Genomic DNA, 18,069 nt, shown 5'->3' with positions numbered 1-18,069 from the left:
TCATCTTCTAGGATTTACTGCTTCAGATGTGGCACAACAAGAGGCATTCCTTTTCTTTTCTTATATTTCTTCATTTCTTATTCCTGCTACTAACCTGTCAAACACGAAAAAAAATCCAGACTACTACATGAATACCTTGAAGCGTGTTTTTTTATTCTGTTTTTTCCCATCCATTTGAATTTGTGTTTTTTTCTTTTTATTTGGTGTATTTTTTTGACAGCTGAAAGGCTCCAGCAGGTTTCAGGGCTTGGCCAGTTTGGATGATATAACCGCTATAATCAGCACCCCACCTTTAGGAGGATTTCAGGTAGCTGTACCAATCTGATGTCATGTTCAAACTAACACTTTCTTCAACTCTTTTTACCTCCTTGAGTGGTTCCTTCTCATAAATGTGCTTGCATGCAAATAAACTGTCGGTCATAAATGTTGTAGTACTTGAATTCACAATTCACAGGCTAACATAACTATCAGTGTGTTTTCGTCTTTTTGTCGGCGGCCAACAGATTTGCATCTATTATTATTATTATTCATTCATTCTATTATCACAGATGATGTAAGCATTGCTTACCATTTGCAACTGCACAGAGACAGCCATAACTGGAAAAACAGCATTGGGGACACTGTATTCATTATTGAAATTAATTAATGTGGGGAAAAATATTTATTTTAGAAAATATTTTGACTTTGATCATGTCCTATTTTCATGAGAAACTGTATATATAATCTTTCTTTTCTCATGGTATATACCATCAGGCTATCTATAACATCCTCATTTTTTAAGAAATCTGATTGGTGCATCTGTACCCTCAGAGAGCCAAGCCACAGTTAAATTTGGATATATTCACTCGTTCATTACCCCTCTCTCACAAATGCAGTCTATTCCGCTAACTAGCAAAAAGTGTGTTTCATTTTTCAAATGTTGAATAGTCAGCTTTCTTTAATTCTGATTCAATTTTATTTTAACAATACATCTGCTCTTTCGCCGGGAGTTTTTTTTCCTCTTAACTTTTTTACAGTGTACTTTATTGAATGGGTTTAACTATCGAAACTCTCAGATTTTTTTTCCTTCTTCCAGCTTTTAGCTGTTTCAACCCCCATTAAAAAAAAAGTCATGCGTTTTCCATTCAGTCTTTTACCTCTGTCATGTTCACCTATCTGGCTACTAAAATTCCTTTTTCCCCCTAAACTCATCAAGGCTAAAAACCTGACCGGAATGTAGCGCTGCGTGTAAGTAGCTTCTGCTGAATGTTGCATTTGATGTTGCCAGACTCAAAGAACCGAGTCACCCCCAGAGGAGGAGGAGGAAGCAGAGGAAGAGGATTCAGAGGAACTGGGCCATGTCGACACATATGCTGAGTACAGACCATCCAAATGTAGGTCACTCCACAAATGGCAAAATGTAGCCGTAAACTGCATCCAGACTGACAAACTGCATTTCTCTCGTTGTCCTCATCAGCTACTATTGGAATTTCCCATCCTGACATAGTGGTGGAGACTAACACGCTGTCGAGTGTCCCCCCTCCGGACATCACATACACTCTGTCTATACCTGAATCCACCATTAACAGTGGCTTGCTGTCTGCCCAGCAGCTAGAAGCCATCATCTACGCCTGTCAGGTACACACGCACAGACAGACATCTATCTACTTGCCGTCCGTCATTTCCTTTCACACATGAAGCTAAGAGCGATCCGTCTCTCTCTCGCCCTCGTTTGTATGGCCAGCAACACGAAGTTATCCTGCAGAACAACCAACGAGCAGGCTTCCTAATTGGGGATGGGGCCGGTGTGGGAAAGGGACGTACCGTTGCAGGAATCATTCTGGAAAACTACCTTAAGGGAAGGAAAAAATCACTATGGTGAGTAAGCACTCCCTGATGAGGTTTATTAACCGTGTTGGACTACTTAGAAATAATGAGTGTAGATTGGCAGGATATTTATGTTTAACAGGGGTAAACAATTAACATTCCCCTTCAGGCCACTTGGGTGTTGATGTAGTGTCAAAAGGTATAATTGGGAAATACCAACATGGGGCAATTAAGTAGTTTACACATTTGGTGCAGGAAATAAGCCTTTAATTAATGAGCAAAGGGATATGAAGTAGTTATGTGTGTGGATGTTTGATTATAGTGTTTTTATCATTAATGCTATACGAATTGTAGCCTTCAGACGAAGAGCAGGATGTGAGATCATGTCTCAGTCAGTCTAGTTTTTGGCCAGCCAAAATAAGATTCATGCACACGGGCAAAATCACCTGATTTGCATTGAGTTGTCCGTGTTCTGTCCAGCTGTGTATACTCGATGACTAATCCTAACTGTTCCTGCCCGCAGGTTCAGCATATCCAATGACCTGAAATTTGATGCAGAGCGAGATCTCAAAGACATAGATGCACCGACTATTCCCGTGCATGCCTTAAACAAAGTAAGTGCAGGTGTTAATGAAGGAGGTCATTCTTTCTAAGCGCTCATGTGGAAAATGGAAAGAAGCAAAGCGACCACGGCTGATCGTGTGACTGTGTTGCAGATTAAGTATGGAGACACAGCTACCTCAGAAGGAGTCCTCTTTGCGACCTACTCTGCGTTGATTGGCGAAAGCCAAGCGGGAGGGCAGCACCGCACGCGGATTAAGCAGATCCTGGACTGGTGCAAGCCGGATTTTGACGGAGTTGTATCCTTTCATTTTCCAGATGACGCACACATTCCTCCTTCTCCACTGCGCTCTATGCCGCCTTTTTCTGTGCTTCCCTGTGTTGTTCGTCCTTGACCTGCATCCTCCTACTCCCAGATTATTTTTGATGAATGCCACAAAGCTAAGAATGCCACGTCGACAAAGATGGGCAAAGCGGTGCTTGATCTGCAAAACAAGCTGCCGCGGGCCAGAGTGGTGTATGCCAGTGCCACAGGTAAATATACAATATAGGACCACCATGGTGGTAACACAATACATTCTGTTACCCTGCTTGAGGGCTTCTAGGGAATTATCATGTTTCATTGATGCCAATTGACAACCAATCCACCTGAACTGGGAGGGCTAGTAATTATCATTCACGTCCATTAACTGTCGATAGGAGCAATTTAGTTCACTTTCAATAAAAAAATAAGTCTAAGTAAGCCTCTTTAATGTTGTTCTAACCCTACAATTCAGTACAAATGAACTTAATTGTATACTTTCTGGACGCCCAGGTGCCTCTGAGCCAAAGAACATGATCTACATGAGCCGCCTGGGTATCTGGGGTGAGGGCACGCCCTTCAGGGCCTTCGATGACTTCCTGCACGCCATCGAGAAGAGGTTTGTGGTATCTGATACTTTGGAAACCACTCATAAATCATGAGGATTTCCTGTTCTTGTATGAGATAGTTCATTTCTCCATTTGGGGTTTAGTCATATCTTATAGCCCGACTCTTGATTTTAATTTCCTTTTGTATTAGGTCACCTGTGTCAAAGTGGCGGCCCGGGGGCCAAATCTGGCCCGCCGCATCATTTTGTGTGGCCCGGGAAAGTAAATTATGAGTGCCGACTTTCTGTTTTAGGATCAAATTAAAATGAAGAGTATAGATGAATATTAAATTTCCTGATTTTCCCCCTTTAAAATAAATAATTGTAATTTTTTAATCAATTTTTCTGTGTTTTTAGTCCAAAAATCATTTTGCAAAATCTAAAAAATATTTTAAAAAGCTCAAATAAACATTGTTTTAGATCTATAAAAATCTGAATATTCAGGGATTTTAATCCAGTTCTTTTAATCCATTTATTAAAAAAATCTAAATATTATATCTATAATGGTCCGGCCCACATGAAATCAAGTTGACGTTAAAGCAGCCCGCGAACCAACCCGAGTCTGACACCCCTGTATTAGGTCTACTGAAAGAAATTCTCATGCATTAACATGTATGTACTATGCCATTTGTCTACAGGGGGGTGGGCGCCATGGAGATTGTTGCCATGGACATGAAAGTGAGTGGGATGTACATAGCCAGGCAGCTGAGCTTCTCAGGGGTGTCATTCCGGATTGAAGAAATCGGACTGGACAGCGACTTCAAGCTGGTCTACAACAAAGCCGCCAAATTGGTTAGTGTCGCAATGCAACATCACATCATGTTATAGTAAAATAACAGCACTTCTTTCCTTTTCAGTGGGCGGAGGCACTGCAGGTCTTCATGCGCGCCGCCGACGACCTGGGCCTGGTCAGCAGGAAGTCCCTGTGGGGCCAGTTCTGGTCGTCACACCAGCGCTTTTTCAAATACCTCTGTATCGCTGCCAAGGTCCGCTGCCTGGTGGAATTGGCCAAGAAAGAGCTGGAGGCAGGAAAGGTCAGCACATACCGCCGGAACGCTGAGTCATCGATGTTGCACGCAATGTGGAAATCACCAGGCGGAGAATTTCAAATATTGGCGCTGGCAAATAAACAGACAACATTGATTTCTTCTGATAAGCAAAGATATTTTGGACACAGTTGAAACATTTCATTTGTTGATTCAAATTTGTCACTCCCCCTCCGCACAGTGCATCGTTATTGGCCTGCAGTCTACCGGGGAATCGCGCACCAGAGAAGTTCTGGATGAAAACGACGGCCATCTTGACAGATTTGTCTCTGCCGCAGAGTGAGTGAGGCCGTACAATTTGCTTTTATCACTTCTTTGTGTGCTTATGTGTGGGCGTCACCAACTTCTCTCCCCAAGGCACATTGTGTTCAAATTCAGGATATTAACTGCACATCTGTCAAACAAGGAATGTATCTTGAGTTTCTTTGTGAGAGCCCTAATAGTAGTTTTGCTGCCTTTTCTTCAGGGGAGTTTTCCAGTCCCTGGTTACCAAACACTTTCCTTCTGAGAAGCAGCGGCGAGAGAAAGCACCCGGGGTCAAAAGAAAACGTAAGTTTGCACCTTTTGCGGTGGAGTTAAGAAATTTGTTCATCAAGAAACGTTCATTAAAAGTGAATACAAAAGGCAGTACAGACCTTTAATTGTGTTGAAATACTCCAGTATTTGTTCAACTTTGAAGCTTCTGCTTGTACTTTTTAGCGTCTCTGGACATGACGTTACTTAGCATTTTATAAAAACTTAGTCTGGGTGAGATGTGATGTACATATATGGAAGCCAGGTCTCAATTATATTTGCGTTAATAATTAATTTTTATAGCGGCCCGGTGGGGCAAGTGGTTAGCGCGTCGGCCTCACAGATCTGTGGTCCTGGGTTCAAAGTTTGCATGTTCTCCCTGGGCCTGTGTGGGTTTCCTCTGGGTTCCTCCCACATTCCAAAAAAAAATGTATGGTAGGCTGATTGGACACTCTAAATTGCCCCTAGGTGTGGGTATGCATGGTTGTCCTTTTTCTCGTTGTGACCTGCAATCGGCTGGCCACCGATTCCGGTTGTCCCCCGCCTCTGCCCCGGAGACAGCTGGGATAGGCTCCAGCACCCCCTGCGACCCTAATGGGGATAAAGTGGTTCAGACAATGAGATGAGATAATTTCTATAAATAAATAAGTGTGAGCTCTCCTATTTCAATTCCACTCTCCCAGTCAAAATGGACTGATGTCTTGTCCTGTCAGTGTTAGCCAACAAGTTAAACGGGTGTTCTTTTGTTACGTCAGGTAAGCCTCGAACTCGTCATCCCAAAGTACCCAAACACTCGGTGGACAGCGGCGGCGTCATTAGCATTATCAGCGACGATAGCAGCACCGACTCTGATGGCATGGACACCGATTCCAACTCCTCGCCTGACTCGCTGCTAGACAACGATGACGTCATCTTCGTCAACCACACAAACTGCCACACCGGTAAGTGTTGTTGTTGTCGTCGTCACGGCCAAGTGAAAACCCAGCCTTATCTCTGACATTCCGTCCTGTGGAAATCCAGTCCGAATAGAGGAGATGAAGCAAGATCTTTTGAACAAGATTTCACAACTAGGAAAAGAACTACCTCTCAACACCCTTGACGAGCTCATTGATAAGTTCGGAGGGCCCGATAAAGTCTCCGAGGTCTGAACAAAACAAAAACATGCGAGTTTTGAATGAACTATAGCAAATTTAAAAAAAATTCTACCACTGCCAAACAGATGACTGGGCGTAAGGGTCGTGTGGTGCGACGTCCTGACGGTAGCGTCCGTTACGAGTCACGTGCTGAGCAGGGTCTCACCATCGACCACATCAACCTCAAGGAGAAAGACCGCTTTATGAGTGGAGAGAAGGTCAGTTTGAGCTTTTGTGCTTATTAATAGAATTTGCTTAGTAGGGAATTACATTCCTGAAAAATCAGCTTGCAGGCTATGTAGCCCTGCCGGAAATAGAAACCCCCCCAAACATGAAATTTATGCACTAATTACAGGGTGCCCATGTCTTTTGAGTGCTAGTTTGTTTACTTAAGGAAATAGTGTGTTCGAATATCACATCATAAGTTATGGAAATGTGTTAGCACTATTTGCTGGTTGCTTCATATTGTGACATTTCTATCAATGTGGAGGTTATTCCATTGCACTTTTTTTGCTCCTTACCTGGTAAATCCACATGCTTTTTTTCCCCAACTTTAGCTGGTAGCCATCATCTCTGAAGCGGCCAGCTCTGGAATTTCCCTGCAGGCAGACAAGCGGGTGAAAAACCAGCGGCGGCGTGTCCACATGACATTGGAGCTACCTTGGAGTGCAGACAGGGCCATTCAGCAGTTTGGTGAGTACAAATTTAGTTCACTTCACAATAGGGTTCTTTTGCATATTGTTTTAGTGCGCTGTTGTCGGCTGAGACAACACCCGATAAATGTGTGCGTTTATCTCGCACCGTGGGACTGTTTGTTCAATTTTCATTTGCCTATTTATTACTCACACTAAGTTGTTTTCAATTAGTCGGACAGACGATCTGCCTGCTACATCCATTCGGCATCATTTTATGTTGTAGAGTCTCCTAATGGTTTTATTGTTTCTGCCATTGTTGTGTTAACAGCTCAATTCATTATTTCCATTAGCAGCACTCGTCTGTCTCTGTATGCATGCACGAATGTGCTTGTGTATGTATTTATGACAAGTCTATTATTAAGAACTTACTTACTTACTATTACTTCAGAAAAACTCAGTAAAGCAGCTGCTCTCGGTTTTGAATGGTGATGTGATCTGGCCCGATGTACGATCATGTGATTACCGTATTTTCACGACTATAAGGCGCACTTAAAAGTCTTAAATTTTCTCCAAAATAGACACGGCGCCTTATAATTCAGTGTGTTTTATATATGGGAAAAAAATTAAAATGTGTCATTCATTGAGGGTGCGCCTTATAATGCGGTGCGCCTTATAGTCGTGAAAATGCGGTATATCAAGAAATTTTTAAACATGTGAATATTTTGTCATGTTGTATTGTTGTTTTTTAGGTCGTACCCATCGGTCCAATCAGGTGACTGCTCCAGAGTACATCTTCCTCATCTCGGAGCTTGCCGGCGAAAGACGTTTTGCTTCCATCGTGGCAAAGAGACTGGAGAGCCTGGTAAATATCCCTCCCAGCTATGTCTGTCCTGAGTGTGAGTGTGCATGTGGCACTGATAAACATTGCATCACAGGAAAATCACATCATTTCATTTGTCTTGTCTCATTGCGTAAGAGATTTTTGCAATTGCCATTTACGTCTTCAATTTCCCTGCTTACGTTGAATTTACACAGCATGCCACAATTCCAAGAACTGTTTGGTTGTACTACGCAATCTGATATACAAACAAGTCATTCATTTGATTTGATCTGATTTCATTTCCTTGTAGCAGTTATGGTCAGATGTGTCAGTTGTTTGTTTATGGTGTCAGGTTTCAAAGGAAACATGTCTCCACTTTAACGGCTTGTTGAACCCAAAATGTTAAATATGTTCTGTCAAGGATTATGTGAAGTTGTAAACACATGTGGTGTGTGCCCACAAAGACAAAGGCATGACTGAAAAATTAAATTAAACTTTTTTAGTTTAACTTTAGTTTTTAATGGCACTTTATAGGGAATCAAACACAGTGGTTTCCCTGGCAGCACTCTGAGGACATCTAGTCCCATCAATGGCACTGGAAATTGTCAACGCCTTCAGCCTATAGTGTGCCATAGCACGTTCGCGCCGCCCATTACCAAAAAAGTCAAGAGAGACAAATTGGCCAGTGTGTAACATTCATACCTGTCAACCTCTGCCGATAACTGCCCTTATAAATGATTATGATTCCCCTTACAACCCCCCCAAAAAACCTTACAAACACCGTACGACTCGTACGGTGTTTGTAAGGTTTTTTGGGGGGGTTGTAAGGGGAATCATAATCATTTATAAGGGCAGTTATCGGCAGAGGTTGACAGGTATGAACATTTCTTTTTTTTTTATTATCAAAAGTGAAGATAACTACTTTACCCTTGTCTCTGGTGGGTGCACTGTGATATTGAATGTAGGTCACTACAACATACACGTAAATAAACCAAAACTCGTTCTAAATCAGAATTGGAAACTCCGATCTGACAGTGTAAATTTTGACAATTATTTTCCCTCATTTGGTTAATTGGAAAGGCAATTGTCATTTTCCATGGTGCAATGGAGTGACAAGCCATTTATTTTCAGAGTGACACAGCATACCCGAAAAAGACACTCGAAGGGGTGGGTGTGCGGGGAAGTCTGTTCCAGGAAGCAACTGTTGCATTTGCCAAGCATGTTCGGTAAATCCGTGGGTCATAACCCACGTTCTCTGCGCTTAGCTTGTGAAAGGTTTATACACACACATAAGTTTGCAACCGACTCCATTCGCACCCTGACTGACTCCAGATTGGCAATCTGCACAACAGAGGATGATAAAATGGGATGGAAAAGGGACTAAAGGGCACACTGTTCTACTCCCAACTGGGACTTGGACCATGCTTTGATATTATAAACGCTATTAAAACAAAGTACAACATTCTGTGGGAACATAGCAACTTAGAAACAACAAGTTAAAGTCAGGCTTATAACACAAATTTACATAGCAAAACCAGTGGACCACAAGATATGAGAAAGTCAAAATGTGTTTTCAACGCTCCTTCTCCTGCAGGGCGCTTTAACACATGGAGACAGAAGAGCGACTGAGACCAGAGACCTGAGCAAGTACAATTTTGAAAACAAGGTAGGCTAACCTTTATAAGGCACCTATTTAACTCATTGGCTGACCAAAATGCACATCACAATTTTTGGTCATGTAGGCCAGCGGTCCCCAACCTTTTTCCTCACCGCGGACCGGTAAAACTTTTCCTATTTTCTCGCGGACCGGCTAATGGGCAGGGCGACAACTTAAGACAAAATTATGTGGGGGTGGGGTCGGTGCACGAATGGCACCCACGACGACAAAAAAAATAATCCCAAGAATAATTGCAATTATTTATTATTATTATAACTTAAGACAAAATTGTGTGGGGTGGGGTCGGTGCATGAACGACACCCACGACGACAAAAAAAAATCCCAAGCATAATTGCAATTATTTATTGTTATTATTTTGACAACTTTTCTCATTTCAAATTGGGGAGCGCGATTGAAAACGTTAATATTTTTACTCTGATGGACCGGTACTAGGTAGCTTGCAGACCGGTACCGGTCCACGGACCGTTGTTTGGGGACCACTGATGTAAGCCATTCAAAATGTTAATATTGTGGCCTGCTTGAGTGCATTTATTAAGTCAAAATCAATTAACTCTTATTGTCATCAGCAAAACACACTAGTGGTGACACTCACCAACTTGCAAAATACATATGGATCAATCAGTGTATATTTTTTTATTTAGTATGGTACCAAGGCGCTGGATAAAATCACCAAAGCAATCTTGGGGCACATAGAGAACAAGGTGCCTGTCCCCAATGGTTACCCCGGGGGTGACGCCATGTTCTTCAGAGGTATGCAATGTTTGTCTCCATGTAAGAGCACTAAAATGAGTGAATTTCTCACCTGAGTGTCTTTTCCCCTTTATTTTAGATATGAAACATGGCATGATGGATGTGGGCATTTTCTGTCGCGAACCACGTTTTGGCATTAACACAGAGAAAGGTCGGTACTGCACATAATGGAGGTCAATTTTGTCCTTTCTCTGTGTGTATAAAATATATATTTTCGTTTGATTTCCAGACTGCAGTATAACCAAATTTTTAAACCGAATCCTCGGCCTGGATGTCCACAAGCAAAACTATCTCTTCCAGTACTTCACCGACAATTTTGATTATCTAATTGAGAAGGACAAGAAGGAGGGAAAATATGACATGGGCATCTTAGGTATACACTCCATACATACTTTATTAGAAAATGACGTCATTGTCACATTTTGGTTGACTTTGGGGGTGTGGCCAACAGACCTAGCTCCGGGGAATGATGAGATTTACGAGGAGCAGCAGGAAACCTTCATGACAGTGGGAAACCCTCAGGATGGCCAGGTGGTTCTTTATAAGGTAAGAACACCATAAATAAAAGAAATGTCATGGCAATACGCTCGTAACATAACATAAACAAATTTAAATGAACTTGGGTTACGATGCAGTCACACTCAAGAATAAGTTTAATCGAACCTAACACTAAACTTAATTCTAATTTTGTTTGACATTTTGATACCTTTCTTCTCCCAGGTTGGCTCTTTTTGCCCGCCGCCACACTGACTTTCAGTCAATATCGAGGGTTGTTTGAGTTTGTATTCCCTTCAAAATAATCCCAAAATGATGCACACAAATGTCCTCACAATAGGATAACGCACGACCACTTGCCAACGAGAAGTAGTATATACGCTATTCGCACTGACTAACGGGGAAAAAAACACTGAAAAAATGAAATGCTCCGCCCAGTGCTCGCAGAGACATTACAAAGAGGGAGTTGCGACCAGAGACATTACACGAGGGAGTTGCGGGGAAAGAGACAGTGCCCATGATGTTTTTATGAGCAGCATCTCGCGTCCGCTGTCTGCTCGTATATCAAAATTTGTCTCGTATCTCAAGATAAATATTTGCCCGAATTTCTACTCGTATCTCGAATTTCTCGTAAGTCGAGGTACCACTATAATACAATCTCAAATCTTTTTGCCGTTACAGATCAGTGTTGACAGGGGTATGCCTTGGGATGAAGCCAACAACAGGTTTGTCAATCTCACTGGTGCTGAGGAGGGCTTCTACCTGTCGTACAAAGTAAGTCTACATTGTATGAATAGCCTGCCAAATTGATATGATCTGCCAACTACAAAAATGTACCACTTTGGCTGCTTTCCAGCTACGAGGTAACCAACCGTGCGTTCTACTTGCTGAGCAAGGGAGAGGTAAAAACTTCATCGTCTACAAGCCCAACATCGGCAAGCAGACTCAGGCTGAGAGCCTTGACAACTTGCAGCAACGCTATCGAAAGGTGTGTCCATTTTTTAATGTGTTTAGTGGGGATGAATCCCTTTTTTATTGTACCAATGATCATGATAATAACAATGATGAGCTGATGACATTTTCATTTCTTCAGGTAACGCCAGAGGAGGCCAAGGACTGCTGGGAGAGCCAGTTCAACTTTTCATTAAAGAAGTGTTGCCATGCTAAAGGGTAAAAATGAGCACTCACACACTTGGGATTACTCTGGGTGGTCCCGTGGTGGAGTTTTTCTTTCAGGATTTAAAGCTAGAGACCAAACATTAGTCATTAGAAAATACGTCCAAACACTGGAGTGTAGTCTCACATGATTCATAACAACGCTACAAACTCTGTAAAGGCAAGCCGTCGGAATATAAGTGGGTGTTTGAAATGTGAAAAGGTAAAGCTTGGGTCCCTGATAGATGCTACTCCACAGGAATGGCAAGTGCAAGAAAGTGGAGGAAGGCCAGGAGTGCTTCCAGGGCATGCGCCTCCGCCAGTACCACATGCTCTGCGGCGCTCTGTTGCGCGTGTGGAAGCGTGTGTCGGACGTGGTTTCCGACATCACCAGCTCCAACATCCTGCAGATTGTTCGACTCAAAACCAAGCAGCACAACAAGCAAGTCGGTGAGTTGGAACTAGTACTAGATTGTGCTTTTCTGATGCTCTGCTATGGAAAGACTTTTGATGGAATGGTCAAGAAAGACCAAGCCCCATTTTTTCATTAACTCCCACAACGTCTGTAATCAAATCAACCACTAATATGAGTCTGTATGTCGTTGTGGTTATAAGTTGTTTGAAATCATATACGCGCTGGCTTTAGAATCGAAGATTCAGATGTGGCAAGTGCGCAAACAGATGACCTCAAATGTGTGTCAGCAGTTACACAATATTTAAAAGGATTTGTTCACAAAAAAAGTTGGGCAAAGTCAGGCAGCATAAACCGAATCAAAATGGAGACAATAACAGGGTCACGGGATATTTTTGTTTTTAGGCTACCATGCCCAATAACTCCTAATGGGATGTTCCATAAAAATATTGTGGTTCATAATCCATGCCTCCATTTTTTTAAGCAATCGTGTCGGTGGACATGAAAAAAGGACATACAATACAAATACAACATACATTTTACAGCGCAAATAAAATTAGCACCATCCCACAGTGTTTTTTGATCACTGCCATAAGCAACCAAAGATTTTTAGTGTGTTTTGAAATATTATTTAAAAGCATGTCAAAGTACCAACCAGATTCCACATTTTGGGAGGTTTGGTATTTTGTTTGTTTTATAGTGGACGAAAAAAATAAAAGCAAGTATTTTCGCTTTCAATTCAGCCTCATGGCCAATCAAATGAGAGAACATCAAATTGACTTCCTCAGTAAGAGTACATCAAATTAATTGTCACATGGACCTGTGCTCGATATCAGTGTTTGTGTATCTAATTTTGCAAAATGTCCGCCAGCCCAGGCTTCTGTATAATATTCCAATAGTATGCATGTGGTAGTTAGTGAAATGAATACTTCAAAGATGGCTGCCAGCCGCCCCCTCACTCAGTCCAAATGGATTGGACCTCCACCAATTGTTAACCCTACATCCCTAGCACACTGGCAGCGCCAATGCACTTGACTTAACCAACCCCTCACTGTCCCAGGCATCAAGATCCCCGAGAACTGCGTGGCCCGCTTGCGCGAGGAGCTCCTGCAAATGGACGAGGAGGTGAAGCGACGGCGCAAGGAGCGCGAGAAGCAGGCCCTGGAGCATCGCCTGGTCGAGGAGCGCAAGCGCAAGATGGAGCAGGACCACAAGCACCTCCTGGCCAATCTGTCCAGCCAGAAAGCCATGCCTAACCAGTCTCTGGCTCAGTCCCTGGTCCACAGCCAGCTTCTCAAGCAGAAACTGAACCTGCACCAAAAGACACAGGTTGGGGGCATGTCTCAGCTCCAGAGGATGCAGGCGGTCTTACAACAACAACAGCAGCAGCAGCACCCTCAGGCCCAGGGTTTACTCCCTTTACCGAGGACAAGCGGGTCCCAATTGACAACGAGCGGCTGGCCCGGGGGCAAGTCGACCCCCTCCAAGCAGGCCGCGGCGCGCAACGCGGCCCTCCACGGCGCCAGCTTCCCCCAATTCTACCCGCAGTCCTTTTTATCCTCCTTTCCGCAGCTCCTCCCCCTGCACCAAAGCCCACGCGCTCCTTCCCAAAAAGCCCAGGACGAGATTCTGGACCTGACCGTCAGCTCGCCGTCGCCCTCTCCGGACAGCACGGAGGGCGGACGCGGCGGAGCGTTCGCCGACGATTTCAACTTGGAGTCGCTCATTTCGCAGACGGCCGCTCAGCTCCCCCCGCCTCCCCCCAACCGCACCCACCAAGATTTTCTCGACCTATTCGACCTGCCGCTCTCGTCCCCCATGGCCGCCGCCTCCGCGCAGAAGGCCAGCCCTTCTTCCTCGTCGTCCGCGTCCTCCCTCATCCAGACTCCGCTCTTCTCCAACCCCCCGTCCTCGGGCTCTTCGTCGCAGTTCGCCCCGCCTCGTTTCGGCAACTATCTCCTCCCCCAGTTGGACTCGCTCCCCTTACCCAACGGCCACTGCGGCTCCGGCGCCCTGGACGCGCGCGAGGCGTTGAACAGCATGCTGCAAGGGGCGGGTCCCGACCGCAAGTCCGTCATTCAGTACCGCCAGCAAGACTGACGCTTTAACGTCCCCTCCCGCCCGGTCCGCCGCCGCCGCCGCCGCCGCCGTCCGGGACCTTCTAGTCTACATCACTGCCTGCCCCGCTCACGTCTTCTCTCTAAAGCACCCGTACTGTGGGACTCCCGCACCCCCGCGTGCGTCCTTCACGGCAGCTGTAACGCAAACTTGACTTTACGAACTCTTCGGGAGCTGTCAAAACAAACGGGGAAAAAAATAAGTTCCTTTAAAGGATTCAACGCTGGAATCTGTTTTTTTGTTTGTTTGTTTGTTTTTGAGGCGCTTAGGTGGAAACGAACTGGAATATACAAGAAGAAGAAAATCAAAGCTGACAAAACCGTGAAATGCCTCGTTTTTGTCCGTTTTGCCCCTCCCACTCGACGACGACGACACGCTCCCTTCTTCTCCTTTTGTCGGCCAACGAGGAAAAATGGGGGAAGGAAAGCAGCAGTCTGCAAACAGTGCCTTTCGGAGATATCTATAAATGCAGTCTTTAAAAAGAAAAACAAAAAAATCCATGTAGCCTAATGTATAGATTTGTATTTTAATTTAAATATGGTATATTTGTATTTAAACCTTTTCGTCCCTTCGTGTTACACTATGCTGGTGGCGGGTTCCAAGGTGAGGCCTCCGTGAAGCCTCCACTCTCACTGTGCGTGTGCGTGAATGCGCGTATGTGTGTGTGTGTGTGTGTGTGTGTGTGTGTGTGTGTGTGTGTGTGCGCGTGTGCCGGCAACAACACCAACAAGCATCATGAGCAGAGGGTATCCAAAAATATATACACATGCTTATTATTTTTCAACTGACGATAACGCGGAGAGATTTGACTCCTGGTAATGATTTGATTTGACGTTTCTCAGGAAAGGTCTCAAGTGCTTCTGGTCTTGTTGTTTGTTTAATTTAATGTGTGCGCACGCGCGTGTGTGTGTTGAAGTCAGTCGCTTTGGGTCTATTAAGTATATATAGAAAAGTCCAGACAACTTTCTCCACATTTGAAATGTAGACTTTATTTAACTAATGTGCTGCCATTGACGTCAAATGGCAGCGAAAAGAGATTTGGTAAAACAAACTCCCTTCACTGCGTTTAAGTCCGGACATTTTCCCACCTTTGCTTTTTACATGAAATGAGTTATATACGCAACGGGGTGCAATTTAAGCATTAACAGAGAGTAGCACCGCTTTTTTAGCCAGAACTTAAACATACTTAAGCGTGCATTGAAATTTTTTTACCTTTTCTTATGTCGAATAGGCGCACAAAATAATTTTAAGATGAATTTCATGTCTCTCTGACCTTGTCTCCAAAAAATAATACAATGACTAGCCTCTGAAAACTTTTTTATGCAATCACATTATATACTAAAACTTTTTCCCCCTCTTCCATAACAACTGCATTTGCCCAAAATGATTTTTCCCCTACAAAAACTTCCCACAAAATTTCCGTACCAAAGGATACAGAATTTTTCTGAATATAAATTGCCCCAGCCAAAAAATGCTTAATTTATATTAGGTTTGGGTAGGGAATTTTATTCATCAAAGCCTAAGAACAAACATGTTTCATTCTAAATTGAAAAGCAACCAGCTAAATATGTGTCTGTTAATGAAATATAAACAGTTATTCAAATAAATATCGGCGTAACAAACCCCATGAAAAAAAAATGGCATAAAATACGATAATATATATATTTTTAAATTCTTGTTGCAATTCTAATCCTTCCAACAATGTAAATTAGGGGTGGGCGATAAAAATCGACATTTTTTTAAATTATTTCTTTTCACCAAAACTTTTAAATACAATTCCCCCCCCCCTTTTTAAGGAGATAAAGCATAAAAAGTTCAAAAAAAATATTAAAAATTTAATTATGTCTTAATCTTTTTCTCCCCCAATTGTGCTGTCAAATGGTAATTTTATTGTATTTTTTTAACAATCCATTATTTAGTCAGTATTGTTTTGAGACAAAATGGCAGCTTTTGCCCGCAGTGCAAAAATAGTGTGACTAATCCTGTTTTGTTTCTTTGTTACGCACTCATTGAAACCCTCACAAAAGCCATGAGCTCATCGTCCAAATCTACGGGAAATGTCTTTGCGTCTTTTCCTGGCAACGGGTGTCCTTTTTCAACGTCGTCCCACCTGCGCCACGCTCGATCCAAGCAATAAAAACGAGAAAAGCGCAGAGACGGGGGGGTAATGTTTACTTACCGGGCGTAATTTTCCATGTTTCCATGAATACCATCTTAATATCGTAGCGATAAGAATAGTCTTGTTTCTATTTAAGGGATATTTTAGCCGTGTTGTTGTTGTTTATAATAATGATTACTCCAACATTGGTGAAAAGACAAAGCGAATTCTCTTGAAATCTGCCACCAAATATGTTTGCACTGTCTGGCGTCTGGATTGTTTTCTGCTCATTGTCCTCGGTGGAGTTTGTCCTTTTTGTTTTTTTTTCCCGAGAGATACCAAAGTGTTTCGTCGTCCTAAAGTTACCATTCAACAATCTCAGGAAGTAACAAATCAATAAAAAGGTTGGTGGGCAGGTGAGGAGTTCACCAGAGAGATTTTTTTTTCCCCTTGCTAACTAAGAGTGCTGAAACCAACGTGTTTGCACTTGCGTTTCGGCCTTTTCGTTTACACGATTCAGGGTTGGGGAAGCTTTCTGTTATCTTATTTCGCCTTTCGTCAAATACGTCTTCAATTTATGAAAACGGGCGGCAACCACGGGTTTTCCGCACCCTCTCGTTTTGGGATTGGACATGTTTACGCCTTCTTAGGGGCAGCATGTCGTTTCATTTTTCATTGAACTCGTCCGCTGACGTCAACGGCGATAGGTGTGCAATCCATTTGGACAGGGAGGGATGGCAGCGATTATTCACAGTTCAATTCGATTGGATGCGTGTCGCCGTCAATGGCAAGGAATGAGTGATTTTATTTTTATTTTTTCCATAATTTTACTGTTTATTATTTCTTGTAGATGTCTTTCCACAACACAAGTGTTAAATATGACTTTATTCCAGAGCAGAAACATTCCGTAAGGTTTTTCACGGTTTCCTTCCCCTTAATATTTTTTAAAAATATGTCATGTATGACCACAACACTAATGTACATTCATTTGGGATAAATGATAACATAATTTGGCTGCATTATACACAAAAAAAATGTTTCAGTCAACCCAAAACTATTTGAAAATGCAACTGGACTTGTTTTGGGCGCTCTGCTTTTTATTTTATTTTTTTTTGCATGATTTGATCCATTCGTTGTCTCGTTGCACAAAAAAAACGGTCTTTTTTGTCCCGATTTTTGGCGTGTTGTGTTTCATCTGGTCTTTGTTTGATGGATTTATATACTGTAACCATCCTTCCATGTTTCTCCACTGTTTGCATATTCTATAAATCACTCAAATAATTTATTGCTAACAACAACAAAAATAACACAAAAACATGCTACTGATTGTATGTATTTTTAAACAAAGTCTATTTTTTCTGTAAAAAAACGAGAAAAAGAGAAACTGTGTTCAGCACTTTTATTCTGGGTTTTTGCTTTTGTTTTCTATATATTTATAATTTAGATCCAAATGTATATATTGTAAAATTTGTGCCTTTCGACTAATTCTTTTAAAATACAAAAAAAAGTGGTTTTCTACTCATTAAAGGAAGGACTATATGGAATTGCAATCTTTGTAAACAAATAAAAACTTGGATTGCTGAAAGTCAGTCTCTTCTATACATAAAAAACAACATATCTTTTTTCTACCTTGAATCTTGCAATAAATAAAATGAGCAGTTGACTTAAATAATAATAAAAAAGTCATAAAATAAAAGTCATTCTGCACATTCACTGTCAAGGAGGACAATTTTAAATGTTTTACTAAATTGTGGATTTCATGTTTGAAGAATTGTACATTTGGATTTATAATTAAGTGATTTGAGTGTAATGCAAATGTATCTTCAGCTCCTATCAATATTTACTTGATATGTCGGCTTTTAGCGTCTTCTAGTGGAGCCAATGCCACACTACAAATTGTTATTTCCCCCCAGGACGAAAATTGGTATATTTTATACGCAT

The 18,069-nt window shown here is 42.4% G+C and overlaps 1 protein-coding gene across 3 annotated transcripts in view; it reads left to right on the top strand.

The window, feature by feature from the left end:
• sbno2b (strawberry notch homolog 2b) overlaps window positions 1–17,713 on the top strand; it is a 44,145-nt gene extending 26,432 nt beyond the window's left edge. For 2 of the 3 annotated variants that reach the window (XM_077606612.1, XM_077606615.1), the window contains 27 exons: window positions 221–307; window positions 1,268–1,373; window positions 1,457–1,617; window positions 1,724–1,857; window positions 2,330–2,420; window positions 2,523–2,666; window positions 2,784–2,901; window positions 3,182–3,287; window positions 3,914–4,067; window positions 4,133–4,309; window positions 4,503–4,600; window positions 4,788–4,870; window positions 5,590–5,775; window positions 5,855–5,976; window positions 6,054–6,185; window positions 6,525–6,660; window positions 7,352–7,464; window positions 9,017–9,088; window positions 9,742–9,850; window positions 9,930–10,001; window positions 10,080–10,223; window positions 10,302–10,396; window positions 11,027–11,119; window positions 11,202–11,333; window positions 11,439–11,515; window positions 11,760–11,950; window positions 12,973–17,713. In XM_077606612.1, coding sequence (XP_077462738.1) covers window positions 221–307; window positions 1,268–1,373; window positions 1,457–1,617; window positions 1,724–1,857; window positions 2,330–2,420; window positions 2,523–2,666; window positions 2,784–2,901; window positions 3,182–3,287; window positions 3,914–4,067; window positions 4,133–4,309; window positions 4,503–4,600; window positions 4,788–4,870; window positions 5,590–5,775; window positions 5,855–5,976; window positions 6,054–6,185; window positions 6,525–6,660; window positions 7,352–7,464; window positions 9,017–9,088; window positions 9,742–9,850; window positions 9,930–10,001; window positions 10,080–10,223; window positions 10,302–10,396; window positions 11,027–11,119; window positions 11,202–11,333; window positions 11,439–11,515; window positions 11,760–11,950; window positions 12,973–14,012 — 4,173 coding nt within the window. In that variant the 3' untranslated portion in view covers window positions 14,013–17,713. The remainder of the gene's footprint in view (window positions 1–220; window positions 308–1,267; window positions 1,374–1,456; window positions 1,618–1,723; window positions 1,858–2,329; window positions 2,421–2,522; window positions 2,667–2,783; window positions 2,902–3,181; window positions 3,288–3,913; window positions 4,068–4,132; window positions 4,310–4,502; window positions 4,601–4,787; window positions 4,871–5,589; window positions 5,776–5,854; window positions 5,977–6,053; window positions 6,186–6,524; window positions 6,661–7,351; window positions 7,465–9,016; window positions 9,089–9,741; window positions 9,851–9,929; window positions 10,002–10,079; window positions 10,224–10,301; window positions 10,397–11,026; window positions 11,120–11,201; window positions 11,334–11,438; window positions 11,516–11,759; window positions 11,951–12,972) is intronic. The other variant, XM_077606614.1, reaches the window with a different exon arrangement.
• Window positions 17,714–18,069: the final 356 nt, after the last annotated feature.

The sequence above is a fragment of the Stigmatopora argus genome, chromosome 8, assembly GCF_051989625.1.
Source record: "Stigmatopora argus isolate UIUO_Sarg chromosome 8, RoL_Sarg_1.0, whole genome shotgun sequence".
NCBI lineage: Eukaryota > Metazoa > Chordata > Actinopteri > Syngnathiformes > Syngnathidae > Stigmatopora > Stigmatopora argus.
This window is presented reverse-complemented; position numbering and strand designations above follow the sequence as displayed.